Genomic DNA, 17,467 nt, shown 5'->3' with positions numbered 1-17,467 from the left:
GGTTACTCTAGGTTTGAGGGAGAGATTCAACAGAAGAATCTACCAAAAGTCCTTTGCATGACACCTGGTATGTAGTTAAGTTAATCACATAATGCTGTTAGCTACTACCACTGTTTTTTTCATTATCTTTCTGATTTCCAAAATATCTCTAAGAAAAAAGTACAACTTTCAAACATTTGCTGTTATCGACCTGCATATTTAATAACCTATAGCTTCTCTTTTGATGTTAATTTCTATAGAAGCAGCAGGAAACCATTCTTAAAATAGCATCTCCCTCAGAATACTTAACCCTGAGTCAACAAATCTTTTTAAAATTATAAATATTCATTCATTCACTAAATTGTTAAAAATAAAAAATAAAAATAGAGGGGTAAGACAATGGCCTAACTGCAGATCCCAGTTAAGCTCTCCCACCCCCGTCCCCAAGGCGGGGCGGGGTGAATTCTTTGCTAGGCACCCAGTGAACTCCTCTCGCGAACCGTCTCAGTGTAAAATGGGGGAGCTCCCAGCTCTCCTTAGCGCGCGTCTGTCCCCGGGCGGTGCCAGGTGAATCCTGGCGGAGCGGGGAGGCCGAGCCGGGACTGGCAGGACCCGGCACGCGGCGCGAGCTGCGGCTGCAGGTTAAGCTTCACCCTCGGCGCCCTCGTGGCTTCCCTCTTGTGCGCGCCCGCGGCGGCCAGCCGAGAGGAAGCGTTTGGCCTGATTCGTTCAACTTCGGGGGCATTGGCCGCGCTCTGGCCGCCCTCCCGGGTCTCCCCCCGCGCCCCTGCAGCGTCTCGCTTCCCCGGGGCTCCGGAAGGAAAGGAGGCGTGTCCGGAGCAGGCGGGAGGGACCGGTATAAAAGTGCTGGCGGCGCGCCGGGCCGGGCTTCACTTGCCGCCTTGCGCCGGGACGAGGAGCGCCGCGGGAAGCACGGGCCGTGGAGAGGGCGCTGCGCTCGGGCTACCCAATGCGTGGACTATCTGCCGCCGCTGCTCGTGCAATATGCTGGAGCTCCAGAACATCTAAACGGAGTCGCCACACCGCTGCCTGGGCTGGATCACAGCGCTGCCTTTCCTTATGAAGAAGACACAAGTGAGTAGGGCGCACCGGGAGCTTGCCGGCTCTCCTAGAAAATCGCTCCCGGAGCCCGAGGAGGGGAGTGGGGGGGAAGGCTGGCTTGTCTCCGCACCGGCTGCCGGGGCGTGTGGGGCTGTTCCCGCGGGACGAGCCAAGAGGGTGCGAGGGAGGCGGGCGTGGAGTGCGAGTCGGAGCCGCCCTGGTCGGGTGAGCCCGAGAGACGGAGTGGGAGCGATGAGACGGAGCTGGTGTCAAGTTTGGAGTCGAAGCCGTTAAGTTTGGAGCTGTCAGTCGGGAACTGCAGTTCCTTTAAAATGGAAGATCTGCTGCTCTTTGGCCCGAGAGTTATCACAGGAGGGCATTTCTTCGCACGGGAGATATTTTCCCGTGGATCCCGGGAGATTACAAAACAGCTCCCAGAGCACCACGCTCGCTCCCTCTCGAACCCAGGTTTTTGTGCAGCGCCTAGGTTGGTGGGCGCGGGGCTCGTGCGGACTCGGGTGCAGCCGCGGGAGCGGAGTTAACGCGAGCTCCTTAGCTGCGGCGCTCCGCGAGGCGGGGAACCTGCCCGCCAGCCCCGGAAACTTGGCTCTGCGCGGTCTTTGCCAGGTTTGCGGCTCTGGGTGAGTTTCCAGGGAGCCATCGATGGGGTAATACCACCACAGTGCACCCACCTTCTTCCATTACAGAAGAAAGAAAAAAAGTTTGTTGTTGTCGTTTTGTTTTGCTTTTTAAACAGGCACCTCTAATGATAGTTATTGAGGTAATTCCCAGTGCGGCTGAATTGTGCCTTATACATAAACACTGTGAGTAAAGCACCGCCCAGGGGTACAATTAGACTTTTTTTTTCCCCCCCTTGAAGCAACTATCTGGCTTACAGTTGGAAAGGCCTGCCGCGGTACTCCCACCCACAGTTCCTTTCTCCACTGCAGTTCTTACCTCTTCCCACTTCTCCCCTTAGGGATTTATCTGTGTGTCTGCCGCGAATTGGGTAAAGCTGCCCTTTCACCCCCCAGGAGGATCTATCAGAGACTGCAATTCCGAGGGGTGGAAGTGGTGGGGTAAAAGGAAACTGAGAATTTGTCCAAATCGTCTGTTTAAGATGAAGGTATCCATGTGCTGAAAATGCTTTGCTGAATGAATTGCTTTGTATCCTATTTTAAATTGATGTGTGGGCCTGAGAAATGTACACACTCAGAAGGAAGGAGGAAGAATGGAGCCCGATGCACAGGTGTGGAAAGGGCAGGGGAAAGGGACCTTTCCCGGCGGAAAGGAGGTTTGTGCTTCTGGAGACCCGAGGAGCAGAGCACAGGTTCCTCTGGAAAGTGGATTAGTTTACAGGCAAAGCCTTGAACACCACACCCAGGATCACCGCACTGTGCTCTTGAAATGCAAATGTTAGAGACTGGCACCGAAAGAAAAGTTTTAATGTAATTATTTGACTGGTGCAAGCTTTCTGCTTTGTGGAATAATAAGCGCAGGGGACCAATTCCTTGTTCTAGGAGCATCTCCTCACATGAATGGTAGTGGTGAGACCCAGTGGAGAAATTGCTATGTTCTAGTTTAGGAGGGTGGGGGGAAGCCTAAACCTTCTTATTTAAACAAGAACACAGGAGCCAGATCAGGTTAATGTCCAACACTCCAAAGGGAGAGACGATGGACTACATGTCACTTTGAGAGTCAGTAGGATTGATGATCCTTGCACCCTTCCTTTGCAAAACAAATGTGAGCTCTCTAATCTCCTTTCTCGCTTTGATTAAATGGCTGTGTAAATCGGATTACATGGAATAATTCCATTGAAAACTAGAAAGAGGTCGATCTAGCCTGAAACGCGGTGGCGTTAGTGACTCAGTGCTGCCGACCAGGGACATTTGAGACCGCTAAGTATTTTAGAAATGTGACCTGCTCCAACCAAGTTAAAGTGCAAGCCCTTGGGGGATCTTGCTGATGTTAAAGGGTTTGCAGGCAAAGGAGGGCAGTGCCCTTGTTGAATGAAGGCATTCATTGCCTGGGATCTAATGACCTTCAAGGTTTCCTTTAAGGATACTTCTAGCAATTCCACATTCTTGCCACTACAAAGGAAGATACTTGGAAATAGTAGGAAATAAATAAAATCATGGAAATAGGGGAGGGGAATTAGATCCTTCTTCATATTGTTAAATTTCCTAATCTGGAAGTTAGAAAGAAATTTTCTGTGCAATTCTTTGTGGGTGGAGAATAGCACAAGGAAATTAGACATTAATAAGTAAGGTCTTTTTTTTTTTTTTTTTTCTACTGCATCTAATGATATCCTTGCCAGGGAGGAATGTCTATTAATGTTCAACAGCTTAAGTAATCATTTATAAATATGGTATCCATACCAGAATTCTATCATAAGGCAACTGGTTCTGTACGTTTCCACTACCCAAGATACAAAGTGAGAATTTAATAATAGTAATAATAGTGATAAATTTTAACTTGAATTATAAGCTCTCCAAGAATCCCAGGGACACACAGGCATTCTGAGCCCAATAAGTGTGGAAATTCCATCAACAACCACTTGGGGCTTGATAAATGATTCTGTCATTTATTTAGCTTGAGTGATGGACTTCAGTATTTGGAAAAGAATTACACCGGCAATAGTCCTTAGGAGCAATTGTAACAATAAATTGAATCATGAACCTACAGAAATGAATGTGCTTTGCATTCTTCAGATTTCTGCTTTTATTTTTTCATATTGTGTGGTTTTACATCTTCAGAAGAGAATTGTGGCTCTGGCTTAGAAGGAACATCTATTTCAATGTGTAAATGTTTTTTCAATGTAATGCTCTGATACACTGGTATATTAAATAACAATTGTGCAGATTATTTGGCAAGACTGGTTAGAAAGGAGCTGTCAGTTTAATGGGCCCGGAGCCATGTTTATCAATGTTGTACTTATATTTTAGTTTTGAGATGGTTTGTGAGAGTTTTCATGACTGCTGTCAGTTTTAGAAATACCAAGACAGGAAATATTCATCTTGCAAACAGTGTAGAAAGGCCATTTTAGGCACACATTAGTTCTCAGAAAAGAAACAAATAGAATGCTTGTTAGTTTTTTTTTATTCCAAAGAAAATACCCTCTTTTGTCTTTATGAAATTTGTCATCTGCGTGATGATGCAAGTTTTAGAAAAAATTACCATTTACGAAAAGAGCATTTCTAAATTTTGTCCTTAAAGTCACTCAATTTGGAATGCGTGCTTTGCATTATTCTAATTTATATACTTCTAATTGATACATTGTGCCAAGACTTTAAAAGTCAAGTGCTAAGTCAATTACATTTAATAGAAAACAAGGAAAGTAACCATATGGAAATCTGAGAGCCTGAGCCAAACAAATTAAAATTGCTAAATTTTTTAATTTATTTCTAACTACCGATTTGAAGATAGCAATTGGGAGTCACATTTTTTCCTTTAATGATAAGTGACTGAAATTCCTCCATCACCATAAATAACATAAAAAAAAAAAATTGGGGCGCCTGGGTGGCTCAGTGGGTTAAGCCGCTGCCTTCGGCTCAGGTCATGATCTCAGGGTCCTGGGATCAAGTCCCACATCAGGCTCTCTGCTCGGCAGGGAGCCTGCTTCCTTCTCTCTCTCTCTCTGCCTGCCTCTCTGCCTGCTTGTGATCTCTCTCTGTCAAATAAATAAAATCTTAAAAATTAAATTAAGAAAAAAAAAAAAAAAAGCTCTGCCCAAATACTTAGTCAGAATATTGAAGGAAAGTTCCTTGCATGGTCCATTGAACCCAACTGCATGGGCCTTCCCCATCCGTGTCTAGGGAGTACCTAAGCTATTATGGAGAGACTGTGGGCTCTTGCTTTTGAGGACTTAAATTCTGATATCTGTTTTACCACTGGTAAGACAAATGACCCTCAGGCACATGGTTAAGCTTCTTAGGATTTCCAGGTTATAATATATATGATGATTATCAACTAGTTATAAAGATTCTTCTCATATGATGATTGTAAAGGATTAAACAAAATTTTTTATTGGTCTTTATCCCAGCACAGTTCCTTGCTATAGTACAATCAGAATTTATTGTCCCTGAGAAGAAAATCTCCTTGCCAGCAATTTATAAGCCAGAGAAAAACTGACTGTTGCATCTAAATGATGCTGAACCAGCAAAACAGAGAGGCCAAGTTTTTATAAATCTGGATCTATGGATTCAGTGCCTCCCATTATAGGTTGTTATCTGTTTATAGACTGTAATTAACACACATCAAACTAGGACTGTGTGAAAACAAAGGCACTATGTAGCATGAGCCATGTTAAAACCTTTAAAGTTTTTCTTTAAAGGTAAAACAGAGTAAGAGCTTTAGAATTGAAAATAGATAGGAATTGGAAGTATTATTACCATATCTGATTCACTTCCATATTTCCACATTCTTGCGATGTTGCCCTGGTGTGATTCTGTTTATTGTGGACTAAAGGTACTTGCTTTTCTGAGGGAGGCCACACATTCGTTTCTGCAGGGTATTTTTACCAGGCAACGTGCAGTGCCTTTTTTTTTTCTTCATTATGCAAGTTTGTGAGTTTTTTTTTTTCCTTGATTAACTTAATGTTCCCTTTTATAAATTAGGGTGTAAAGCATTTGGATATGAATCTGAGGAATGATACTTTATCTTTGTTTTCCAGTACATGAATCACAAGCAGCTACAAGAGACTCTTTTTTTGGTGTTAGTCACCTGTGTAGTCAGAACAGTTTATAAAACAAATTGAGGGAACGCCAGGATGCTTTTATAATCTACACTGTTTCCAGAGTTATTTTGTATAGACTTCGTCTCATAGAAACCATTGACTGTAGCTTACTAGTTTATAGATGCAGCAAGATGTTTTTGCCTTTTCACTTAAGTATGTGTATACTAAAAACCGTTTACAAGTGTTAGCAGTTTGAGAAAATTATCATTATTTCATCTTTACGTATTTCCTTCTGTCCAGAAAAAAAAGAAGTTGGGCGGAGGTGACTGATTTTCTTATAATTAGGCCTCATGGTTCTTTTTTTTAAATCACAATGTATGTCATCTAAAGAAAGACTGTTCTTTATGTAGCTCTGTTTCTCTTTTGGCTACATTTTACTATTTTTCTAGGTTGCCACATTGACTAGCCCAGATACTAAGTTGTATGACTTTGGGAAGGCATTTTTTTTTTAATATTTTATTTATTTATTTGACAGACAGAGATCACAAGATCACAAGTAGGCAGAGAGGTAGCCAGAGAGGCAGGCAGAGGGGTGGGGGAAGCAGGCTCCCTGCTGAGCAGAGAGCCCGATGTGGGGCTCGATTCCAAGACCCTGGGATCATGACCTGAGCCGAAGGCAGAGGCTTTAACCCACTGAGCCACCTAGGCACCCCGGGAAGGCATTTTAATCTCTTCCCACCTTGGTTTCCTCAACTGTAATGTGAGAAAGAAGGTGGGAATAGGTGATTTCTAATTGCCTTTCAGTTCTAAAGTTTTTGATTTCTGAGATTATAGTAAAATAGAGTTTTGAACCACATGACATTTAAGCTTCCTTTGATTTGGAGAATAATGTAGCCATTGCTTTGGTATGAATACAAATTATAACCATTCTTTTATGATTATGAACCAGCCAATGGGGAGAAGTGAAAGATTTAAGTGTAAGATGTTGTACTTTGGGCCATTCCATCTTCTACTTGATAATTCTCTATAATAAGAATGCTATTTATAATTCCTATTTTAGCCATATCAATAGTTGAAGAGGATTTTTCTTTTTTCTTAATCTTTAAATTCTCCAGGGGAGGAAGAACCCTAAGGCAAGGTCAGACAGCCAGAGGAGGTAAGCTTACAAAAGGTCATGAATGCTTCCCAGTATTTGCTCCTCTTTGCTGCCCTTGCAGTCTCTAACATCTGTGTGCAGGGAGTGGAAAATGGAGAGAATCTGGTCATGCAGTAGAGGTATTAGTGGGCAGAATCAGAAGAATGGGTCCTGTGTGTGGCTCTGCTTCAGTGCCCATCACTGAGTCTTAGTAGGCTTGGGCAAGTCTTGGGCAAGTCATGGGCAAGTTACAGGCAAGTCTCTGAGTGGTAGTATTACCTGTGAATTGCACCCTAGAGTTAATCCTGAGAAGATCGTGAAGGGGAGGGTGTATAGCTGGACACAGAGAAGCTGAAAGAGGGAACAGCCCTTTTGCTTCAGGGAAAAGATAGTTCCTGTGGATGACCCTTGGCTGAGTCTTTCCTTGCCCTGGCCTTTTGCAGATCTAATACAGTCTCTGGAACACCTCTTGCTTGCCTTCTTTCCTTAGCTTCTCTCTAAAACTGACGTTAGCTCAGGGTTGGGGCAGGCCTGGTAGCCAGCACTTGGTTTTCCTTAGCGATCAGAAGCCACGACAGTCCTTTTCTTGTTGACAGGAGAATATCAGAAGATCAGGTGGACCTCTCTTCCAGACAAGGGACCGTGGATTTCTCAGAAAATACAATCATGACAATGATGCCAGTGCTTGTCTCCTCTAAATGCCCTCAGTCAAGTGAACTACCTATTGAAACAAACAAAAGGCAGGGATGCAGACAGTTAAGCAAGTAACAGTAGCTATAGACCAGCTCCTAGGATGCAGGAATTCAGCCCCTGACTTTGCAGGTGTAACTGTTGCCTTGGGGCTTTGAGTGCTGCCCATTAGAATGTGGTCTTCATGCGGGCCTTTAGGGTTTCTTTTCTTTGTTCCTGGTGCACAGACAGCAGCTCAAAAATCCAACAGTCACCTTGCAAAGGATGCCTTGCTCCCATGGGAAAGAGCGTAAAAGGAAAGCAAAAGTGCAAACCCACCGCCCCTGCTCACTTGAAAAAGTAAACCACAGTCTCCCTCACCTTTACAGAAAGGGCGTCTGCACTGCGTAATGTGCCTCCCCCTGCGGATTTGGGAGGAAAGAGCACAGCCCAGAGGGGGCCATTGTGTTTGTCTTGTATACACACACACTCTGTCACCCTTTCAGGAGCAAAAGTTCATCTTCTGAACAAAAAGCCCCGTGGGTGCTGAGAACTTTTGCCTCTTTTTTTTTACCTTGACGTAAAATCTCTGAAGCTAATAACTCCAGTATGCAAACGCCTCTTGTAATTGGTTTCTTTCTTCTAATGCAAGGTTTGAATGGTGTCGGAACCAGCTCACTTATAGCAATGACAACTTAATGGTGGCTATTTACTGTGGGGTTCTCTCTCTCTTTTTTTTTTTTTTTAATTTTTTTATTTATTCATTTGATGGAAAGAGATCACAAGTAGGCTGAGAGGCAGGCAGAGAGAGAGAGGAGGAAGCAGGCTCCCTGCTGAGCAGAGAGCCTGATATGGGGCTTGATCCCAGCACCCTGGGATCATGACCTGAGCCGAAGGCAGAGGCTTTAACCCACTGAGCCACCCAGGCGCCCCTGTGAGGTTCTCTCTTATGCTGAGTTTTCCACCACCTCCTTGGGGTCCCTTTCTCAATGCCCTCCTAAGCAACTGTGTTGTGAAAACACACAGATTCCTTGATTTCCAAGAAGAGTGTTGCCGAGAAAGTGGTTGTGTTAGAGATGCCTTGCCTTCCTCCTGGGATGTGTTGTCCATATGGATGGCTATCAAAATTTATATTCACTGCAGACCTTCGGATGAGGGCAGAGGGAGGAAGGGTGGCGAGGTTTCATATGAAATGATTTTCTTTTTTTTTTTTTTTTTTTTTTTAAAGATTTTATTTATTTATTTGACAGAGAGAAATCACAAGTAGATGGAGAGGCAGGCAGAGAGAGAGGAAGGGAAGCAGGCTCCCTGCTGAGCAGAGAGCCCGATGCGGGACTCGATCCCAGGACCCTGAGATCATGACCTGAGCCGAAGGCAGCGGCTTAACCCACTGAGCCACCCAGGCGCCCTGAAATGATTTTCTAATGTGATCTCGAAAACCCAAGGATTGCAAAACAAGCCTTGACAGTCACACATCATTATTTATGGTTCTGTGTCAACCTACAATTTAATGCTTCTGAAACCGTCAACACGTTAGGGATTTAGGTTTTTGATGGTCAATTAAAACTTCCTGTGATTGCTTTAGTTTGGATCTGGTGATTTTAGAAAACTACTCTATTTATCTGGCCCTGCGCAGGCATTTCTGATGTGTTCCATTAAGTAGAGGATGGACCAACACATGTTATTTGACTGCTTGTTAGAAAGATAAATTATCACAGTAGAGGGGAGTGGTTGGTGCTTTCTGCCTCCAGGTGGTCCAAAATGGGCACTGAAATGCAGGAATAAAAGGGAGTTGGAAAACATTCATGAAAATTGAAAAGCAGGTTATTAGCATAGTGTTTTTAATATTAGATTAAATAAATTCTATGTAGAAAAGCAAAGGGCTACAAAATACGGTTCCTATAATTCTTGTTTTTGCATCAATTGTAATAGTTTTTTTTTATTATTGTCAAAATTTTTCATTTTTTAACCCTTGCCCGGGAAAATATTTTTAAGATTCTAGTACATATTTGTTTATGATGTTCTATGACCATAGTATTATGTCTTAACAATATTCAGAAAATAGTAGACTTCCCCCAACTATTTGAAACCTGGATCTTTTTACTCCTAAACAATTCAATACACTTTAAAATCCCAAACTGATTTGACCATTATTTTAATTCCGTAGAAATGTCACACACAAATGATTCAGCTTGAAGAAAGGAAATTTATTATAGTTATGTGTCCAGTGCTTGACATTTATTTATTTATTTGTTTATTTTTTAAGATTTTATTTATTTAACAGACAGAGATCACAAGTAGGCAAAGAGGCAGGCAGAGAGAGAGAGGAGGAAGCAGGCTCTCCGCGGAGCAGACAACCCGATGCGGGGCTCGATCCCAGGACCCTGGGATCATGACCTGAGCCGAAGGCAGAGGCTTTAACCCACTGAGCCACCCAGGCACCCCCAGTGTTTGACATTTAAATGTGTGGCTGTTTTAAAGAGCGTCCATCACTGTTTTATAAAATCAAATCACCCTGATGCTAAGATCATGCCAAAATGGCACTTAGTAGAAAACTGTTCCAAGATTGATTAATTCATAGAACTTTTCTTCTGGGAGGTAGGTCCTGTTTTTTCGCAGATGAGGAAACTGAGATAAGGTCTTTCCTCTGCCAACTCCAAGTGGTTATTGCCAAGACTAGCAACGAAAGAGATTTAGCTGGCTCAACCCCAGTGTATCCATGAGGCTTATTCAGTACCTCAAAGATACACATTCTGGGGTGTCTGGGTGGCTTATTGGGTTAAGTCTCTGCCTTTGGCTCAGGTCGTGGCCTTAGAATCCTGGGATGGAGCCCCGCGTTGGACTCTCTGCTCAGCGGGGAGCCTGCTTCCCCTCCTCTCCCCTGCCCCCCACTCTCTGCCTGCCTCTCTGCCTCCTTGCAATCTCTTTCTCTCTCTGTCAAATAAATAAATAAAATCTTAAAAAAAAAGATTCACATTCTGTTTATAGGAACATTGAATCAAAAGAGAAAAGTGATTCAGGTAATAAAACAGCTGCCAGCGATATTAATTTAGACAACAAAAATTTCACAATTCTAGTTGCCTAGCAGATTCCTAGATGCTTAATAAATACACGTTGAATGTTGTGGAATGACTGGATACTGGATTCGGTTTGTTAGGGGCTGATATACTTTTAAGAACCTTTGTTGTTGTTGTTAAAACAGAAAGCAAATTTTAACTACCATATAGAAAACATGTCCATTATACAAACATGTGTTTGGTTGGTGATTGGAGGGGCTAGTTGGTTCACCATTCACAGCATTAATTTTCAGTGAATATGCCATATCATTTACTAACCAAAATGGGAGACCATGCAAGGAAATAGAAAACAGTGGATTGGGTTCTAGATCAAATATATTATTGGTTCTGCCACTTACTAGCTCTATATGACTTGTAGTAAGTATTTCTCTCTGCACTTAACTTTCCTGATTTTTCAAATAGGTGTGGAAATAACTACTTATTGTAGTATTGATGTGATGACTAAGTAGGATAGTGCCTAATAGCACAGTGATTTCCACTTAGTAGATAATCATTTCATTCTCTGCTAGAATAATCCTGGAGCGTTACAGCAAATCCTGTAAATCCAGCAAATGCTGTAAAAATTATTTCATTATTAGCCATACCTGGCTTTGGCTATAAGACTTGCATTCTGAACAAATGAATTAAAGTAATCCCTAGAGATTGATGGCTTAACTGTCTTGTTTATATATTATATATATTATATTATATATATATATTATATATTATATATATATTATATATATATATTATATTATATATCCACTTTTTTTTTAAAGATTTTTATTTATTCATTTGACAGACAGAGATCATAGGTAGGCAGAGAGAGAGAGGAGGAAGCAGACTCTCCGCTGAGCAGAGAGCCCGATGTGGAGCTCGATCCTAGGACCCTGAGATCATGACCTGAGCTGAAAGCAGAGGCTTAACCCACTGAGCCACCCAGGTGCCCCTCTACTTTTTTTTTTTTTAACACTCATAAGCACTCAGTAAATTCAATAAAATTTTCCCCCAATTTGATCTCCTTTACCTTTCTTCTCTTCCTGAGAAAGGAGACACTTATACAAAATAGGCCAAAAGACAAGCTGCTTTCCAAGAGAAAGAATAGCTTATTGAGTAAGGAAGTGATAGGACTAGTTAGTAAGTTAGTATCTGGCTGCTCAGCACGGATGAAGCACCATGCCATACACTGCACAGGTAGGTCTCATTTGATTCTAGTTAAAAAAAAAATTAAAAAAAAAAAAAAGAAGAAGAAGAAGAAGAAGAGAGAAAGAAAGTGTTAAGAGAGATGTTGATTTTTTTTACACAAATAAGGAAACTAAAATTCAAAGAGATTAAGAAAATTTGCCCAAGATTAAAAGAAAAAAATGCAAGTAAGTGGAAGAGTTTGGTTTTCAAACCAAGCCTGCCTAATTCTAACGACTAGATTCCTCCTAACAACTGCAGTAGAATGCACCCATCTTTCAGTATAAACGTACGTAGCCATGCTATCTGAAAGGCTTGCACTTGTGTGTGTGTGTGTGTATGTGGATGATGTCCTTTAATCTTACATGGGCAAGACTGAGAGCAGGCCAAGCTGAGTTTCCCCCTGAAGGACAGGACTGGTGCTTCTGACCACCAGCACCACCTCAGCACCACCCAGGAGCGACAATGGTTGTGCTGAGTAATGAGATCTCCAAAAGTTAGGGAGCCTGGGCTTGGACACCAGCCTCTTCCACTCCTGTCTCCTTAGCCATAAAATGCATGCCTCATCTGTTGTGAGGGAGGCCCTTTAGAAACTCTAAAAATGCCTTTTACTTTATGGAATTCAGAATTACTGCCAAATCCTTGGTGTCTTTCAAAGAAAACGATATGGTTCTTGGCAGAGGGCAGATTTTAAAATATTTCTAAATTGTGTTTCAAAAAAACTTCTTGGGGGAAAAATAATGCATCAGGGATTACTGTAATCAATTTGCTCTGACCCTCTTTCATGCTATTTTTGAAGACAATTTTAAGTGGCTGTGATCGTATTAGAAAACTATTTAATAATAATGTCCTTATGCTTATGTCTGGCTTTTAAAACTACCAGCCATTTAAGCTGTGAACTTTGCTTTGTGATTCCTTGTCCGTTCAGTTCAAGTGCATGAATGGTAAAAATTTTTTATGTTGATGTTTTGATTGTTTAAACAAATGCCTGTCAGAGTACTTTTATAAGCGGTATCACTGGGTAACTTGACAATACTTTACTGGAAATGAAAACGTTAGCTAGAAGGAACCATTTGAGAGCAGGTGAAGGAGACAATAGCACAGAAGTGTGATGAACCAAAAAGACATCAGTTAGGGATGCCTGGGTGGCTCAGTTGGTTGGGCGGCTGCCTTCGGCTCAGGTCATGATCCTAATGTCCTGGGATCGAGTCCCACATCGGGCTCCTTGCTCAGCGGGGAGCCTGCTTCTCCCTCTGCCTCTGCCTGCCACTCTGTCTGTCTGTGCTCTCTCTCTCTCTCTCTGACAAATAAATAAATAAAATCTTTAAAAAAAAAAAAAAAAGCCATCAGTTAGCGGACCTGCTTTGGTTGGCTAAGCTGGTTGCCCTTAGCCCCAGTTTCCCCATCTGCTGAACAGGGAGACCAATAGTACCTTTCTCAAAAGTGGTTAGGCGTAAATGAAATAATCCACAAAAAGCCCTTAGTCCAGTGCTTGGCACATTGGAAATACTAAATAAAATGTTTGCTGTTATCATGAGCATTAAACAAATGGGAAGTTTATCAATATCCATGACTTTTCTTAATTGCAAGGTCTCCACTGTCCTCATGAAAGGGAAAGTTGAAGCCATTCATCCAGACAAGTGAGGCTTCAGATTCACTTTAGTCCTGAATAATTTGATTGTTTTCATTCCCTACTTTAACAAAAATTGAAAAAGAGCTAAATGTGCACAATTGTAATCGCAAGATAGTTTACCAAGGAGCACAGTTACTTCTTCCTATCATGTGCCCAAGGTCACAGAGCTAATAACAAGGTAGAGCTGCTTTATGAACCAGGTGGTCTGAAACCAGAGTGTACATTCCTAAACTATGTGCTACACCTGGAACTGGAGGGACAGAACATGAGTCCTTTCCATGAACTGGTGAGTGATTTCCTACTTTCCCTATCTGGGAGAAGTCATTTTCAGCATCAGCAGAAATCTAGCCCTTTGTCAAAGGAGAATGGAAAGAATGCTTGTGTCTGAGCTCCAGGGCTCTCCTTCTGGCTTTTGACTCTAGCTTGCAGGGGGATCTTAGGCAAATTATGCAGCTTGGCTTTCCTCTTTGTAAAATAATAATTCTTAGCACCTTTCCTTCCTGCCTGCCTTTCTTCCCTTTTCCTTTCTCCAGCCCCCTTCCTTTCCTTGTTTTCCCCCTAACTCACTTTTTTAACTTGGAAACAGTATGTTGTATACCTGCTTTGTGACTGTCACTCGCAGAATCACACTACTATAAATAATTTCCACTCTTAACACATTTTCCTACTGGATTGCTAAGCACAAAATTATGTTTGTGCAAAGTGCTTGACTCATTGGCCTCAAAGACACCTTTATAGTTGGAAGGAAGCCCAAGTCCTAGTTCTGTTATTCACCAAGACTGTGTGCATGTTATGAACATTCTTTCTCTAGGCCTTGATGTTCTCATATGTATAATGGGGTAATAAGGGTAATAGTATGCAGTTGAAAAAGTACAAAGATTAAATGAGATAATAGATGGAAGTTGGTTGACCCAGAACCAATGTTTGATAGGTGGTATCTGTAATCTTTCTGGGTGTATTTTACCAGCAAAAGATCAGAATACACCAGACTATGTACTGTTTCAGTGTGTTCCATTTGTATGGTGGCTATAATAATTTCAAAATCTGTTGTCATTGAAAAGCAGAAATTATGATGGGTGATTATGGGAAATAGGATTGTGTAACAGTAAATTGAGGTTAGTAAGGGCTCTGGATCAGGGAGGATCACCATCCTCCAATGTAACTAAGGATGCTGACTGACATAGGGCTTGACTACCTCACAAGCTGTGTCTGAGAGAGAGTTAATTATTAGAGTAGTGCTCTGTAGACTGTGCTGTTCTACTCAGGGGCCTAGGGTCATATTATTACTCTAAGCCTTGAGTGATTAAAAAATTCAAACTTTCCAAATCCTTAAAAGCTTTGTGTTTATTAATGTCTTCCAGAATAAGCCTGAAGCAACTTGATAGCATGTGTTGATAGCTTTGGAGACTTCTGGATCTGGAGTCACCTTTTCAGATTGGATGACTTTGATTCACTTAATTCTTGGAGTATTCTGATTTTCTCATTTGTAAAATAAAACTTATAATAGTGACTAATTCCTCGGACAATTGTGAAGATTAAATGAACCAGTACACGCAAAGGGCTAGTACCATACAAAATACCTGGGTAAATGCTGGTTGCTTTCAGGCAAAATGCATTTTTGCATTCAAAACCTTTTTTGGGGGGGGTGCATGGGTCGAATTTATTTTTTTATTTTTTTTTTTATGATTTATTTTAAAGATTTATTTATTTATTATTACAGAGATCACAAGTAGGCAGAGAGGCCGTGGGGGTAGGGGGTTGGTGAAGCACGCTCCCTGCTGAGCAGAGAGCTTTATATGGGGATGGATCCCAGGGCCCTGAGATCATGACCTGAGCAGGAGGCAGAGGCTTCACTCATTCAGCCACCCAGGTGCCCAGCATGTGTTGAATTTAATACGTGTGTCAGAATCAAGAGTTTGGGAGTGTTTTCAGGGTGAATTTAAGTTTTATTTTCTTGTAGGTAATTGTGTTTCAAGAGTAAGGCCTGGATTATCCAGGTTAATCCCCAAGTAAGCTTTGTGTCAATCAAGACAGATGCAAGTTACTTTTATCAGTCCATTACTTCAGGTAAAGAAGCATTACATTCTTTGACAGAACATGAAACTATTATGTTCCCTTTGATAAAGTGTTGACTTGTTCAAAGCACTTATGAAAGACTGAAAACAGCTCCTGTTTTCTAACATTGTATAATCTTGAGGCCATTTCTAGAGGTTTCTTGACTGAATCTTTGATAATCACTACCTCTGTGATTAAATTACCAATGTAGAAATGTGTGAAGTAATTTTGGGTTCAGTTCAGAGTAGACCTAACACAAAAACTTGAAACAAGACTGTGAAACCAAGGAGAAAATTTTCTTCTACATGCTCATATATATATATATATATATATATATATATATATATATATATTTAAAGTCCATTAATTTCAAACTCAAAGGAGAATGGGATGGAAACACTGACATTATACTATTTTTGTAAGTGACTGAGGAGGAGAGCTGGAGTACAAGGAAGCTTATTAGTTTTGCATCTTTCCCTGAAAATCTGTGTCCTGGCATTTGAGGGGTTCTGCAGGAACATCAGAACAAGAATTTGCTAACTCTGAATATCATGTCTTGACTTCAACCATGTGGCGTTGGTGTTTTAGTCCTTCCTTCCAGGGGTGCCCATTTCATTATCCAAAAAAATAAATGGTGATTTTTGTTGTTTCAAAAGTTCCAATGCTCATCATCTAGAGTGATTAGAGGAAGTCTCACTATGTAACTGCTCTGGTTAAAAGCCTCCCCTGACTTTTCATTATGAGCAGTATAAAGTCCAAACCCTCAGCATTCTATACAGGGTTCTCTGATTTGATTGTTGGCTATTTCCAGTACTCTGAGTAGTACATTTTATTACAGTGTCATCGAACAATGTACAGTGGTACAGGGATATACCCTGTACCACAGGATGCAGTACCACAGACTGTACTTGGCCTTGAAGGCCCTATTGGGCCCTTCTTCGTCCATCTTCCAATTGTCCAGCTCTTCTCAAAGCCCTCTGTGATGATTGTTTGCTCTTATTCTTCACTTCCACTTCCCTTGTGTTTAGCGATCTGACCTTGTACTTTCATAACAAAAAAAGAAATGGGGGCGCCCATGTGGCTCAGTTGGTTGAGCATCCCAACTCTTGGTTTCAGCTCAGCTCAGGATCTCAGGGTCGCAAGATCGAACCCTGTGTTCTGCTCTAAGCGTAGCACGAGTCTGCTTAAAATTCTTTCTCTTCCTCTCCCCTTGTCCTACCCTTCAACTCTTATGCTTTTTCTCTCTCTCAAAGAAATACATTAAAAAAAATAAAATCATACTGGGAGGCTAGGTGGCTCAGTTGGTTAAGATCCAGGATCTCGGGGTCCTGGATTGAGCCCCATTTTGGGCTTCCTGCTCAATGGGGTGTCCATTTCTCCCTTTGCCCCCTCCAATGCTCTCTCTCCCTCTCTCTGTGTCTCACATAAGGAAATGAAAAATCATAAAAAAAAATATAGTGTGAAAACACTGTACTGAAATTATCTTCTTACTCACCTGCCTACCAAGATAAATTGCCTCATATTGCTGTCTCCTGTTAGTAGCTCAGCACCAAAATCTTGGCAAAGATTTTCTGAACCAAACTATGATCAGATGTTGCATTCTGAACACCTACCAGTAGTCTAAGAGTGGATCTGGGTACTTAACCATCTTTATGCCTACTGATCTCAGTTGATATGTGACCTCAGTTCATGTGTGACCTCAGCTGTTATAGAGAGAGTGATTTGGAAGGTAGGAAAAAATTTAGAACATTACGGTTATGCCTTGATGTCAGTAAGAAATGTGTATAACCTTTCCTGCAGCACTGGCCCACACAAACATACATTCTCTCTGTTTGGAGAGAGAAATGGGCCACTTAGGCTTGTAGAAGAGCATGGAGACCATGGATTTTAAAAAAGGTGGGGGAGGAAAAGGTGGACAAGTTGCTGGCCATCTTTAAGGAAGTAATACAATAGGTTGAATGGCAAGTGCCAGTATCTACTAATGCAAGATGTATAGAAGGTTTAACAGCCAGAAAAGATGT

The 17,467-nt window shown here is 41.8% G+C and overlaps 1 protein-coding gene across 4 annotated transcripts in view; it reads left to right on the top strand.

The window, feature by feature from the left end:
• The first annotated feature begins 557 nt into the window (after positions 1-557).
• Positions 558-17,467, top strand: part of KITLG (KIT ligand) — a 91,758-nt gene continuing 74,848 nt past the window's right edge. For 2 of the 4 annotated variants that reach the window (XR_009356875.1, XM_059186482.1), the window contains exon 1: positions 562-1,074. Coding sequence is in view for 3 of the 4 variants with exons in the window: in XM_059186482.1 (XP_059042465.1) it covers positions 1,060-1,074 (15 nt within the window). In the remaining variant the exon portion in view is untranslated. Of the gene's footprint in view, positions 1,075-17,467 lie in introns of all 4 variants that reach the window. The other 2 variants (XM_059186484.1, XM_059186481.1) reach the window with 2 other exon arrangements.

The sequence above is a fragment of the Mustela lutreola genome, chromosome 8, assembly GCF_030435805.1.
Source record: "Mustela lutreola isolate mMusLut2 chromosome 8, mMusLut2.pri, whole genome shotgun sequence".
NCBI lineage: Eukaryota > Metazoa > Chordata > Mammalia > Carnivora > Mustelidae > Mustela > Mustela lutreola.
The sequence above is the reverse complement of the archived record's forward strand: the minus strand, read 5'-3'. Positions and strand labels throughout refer to the sequence as shown.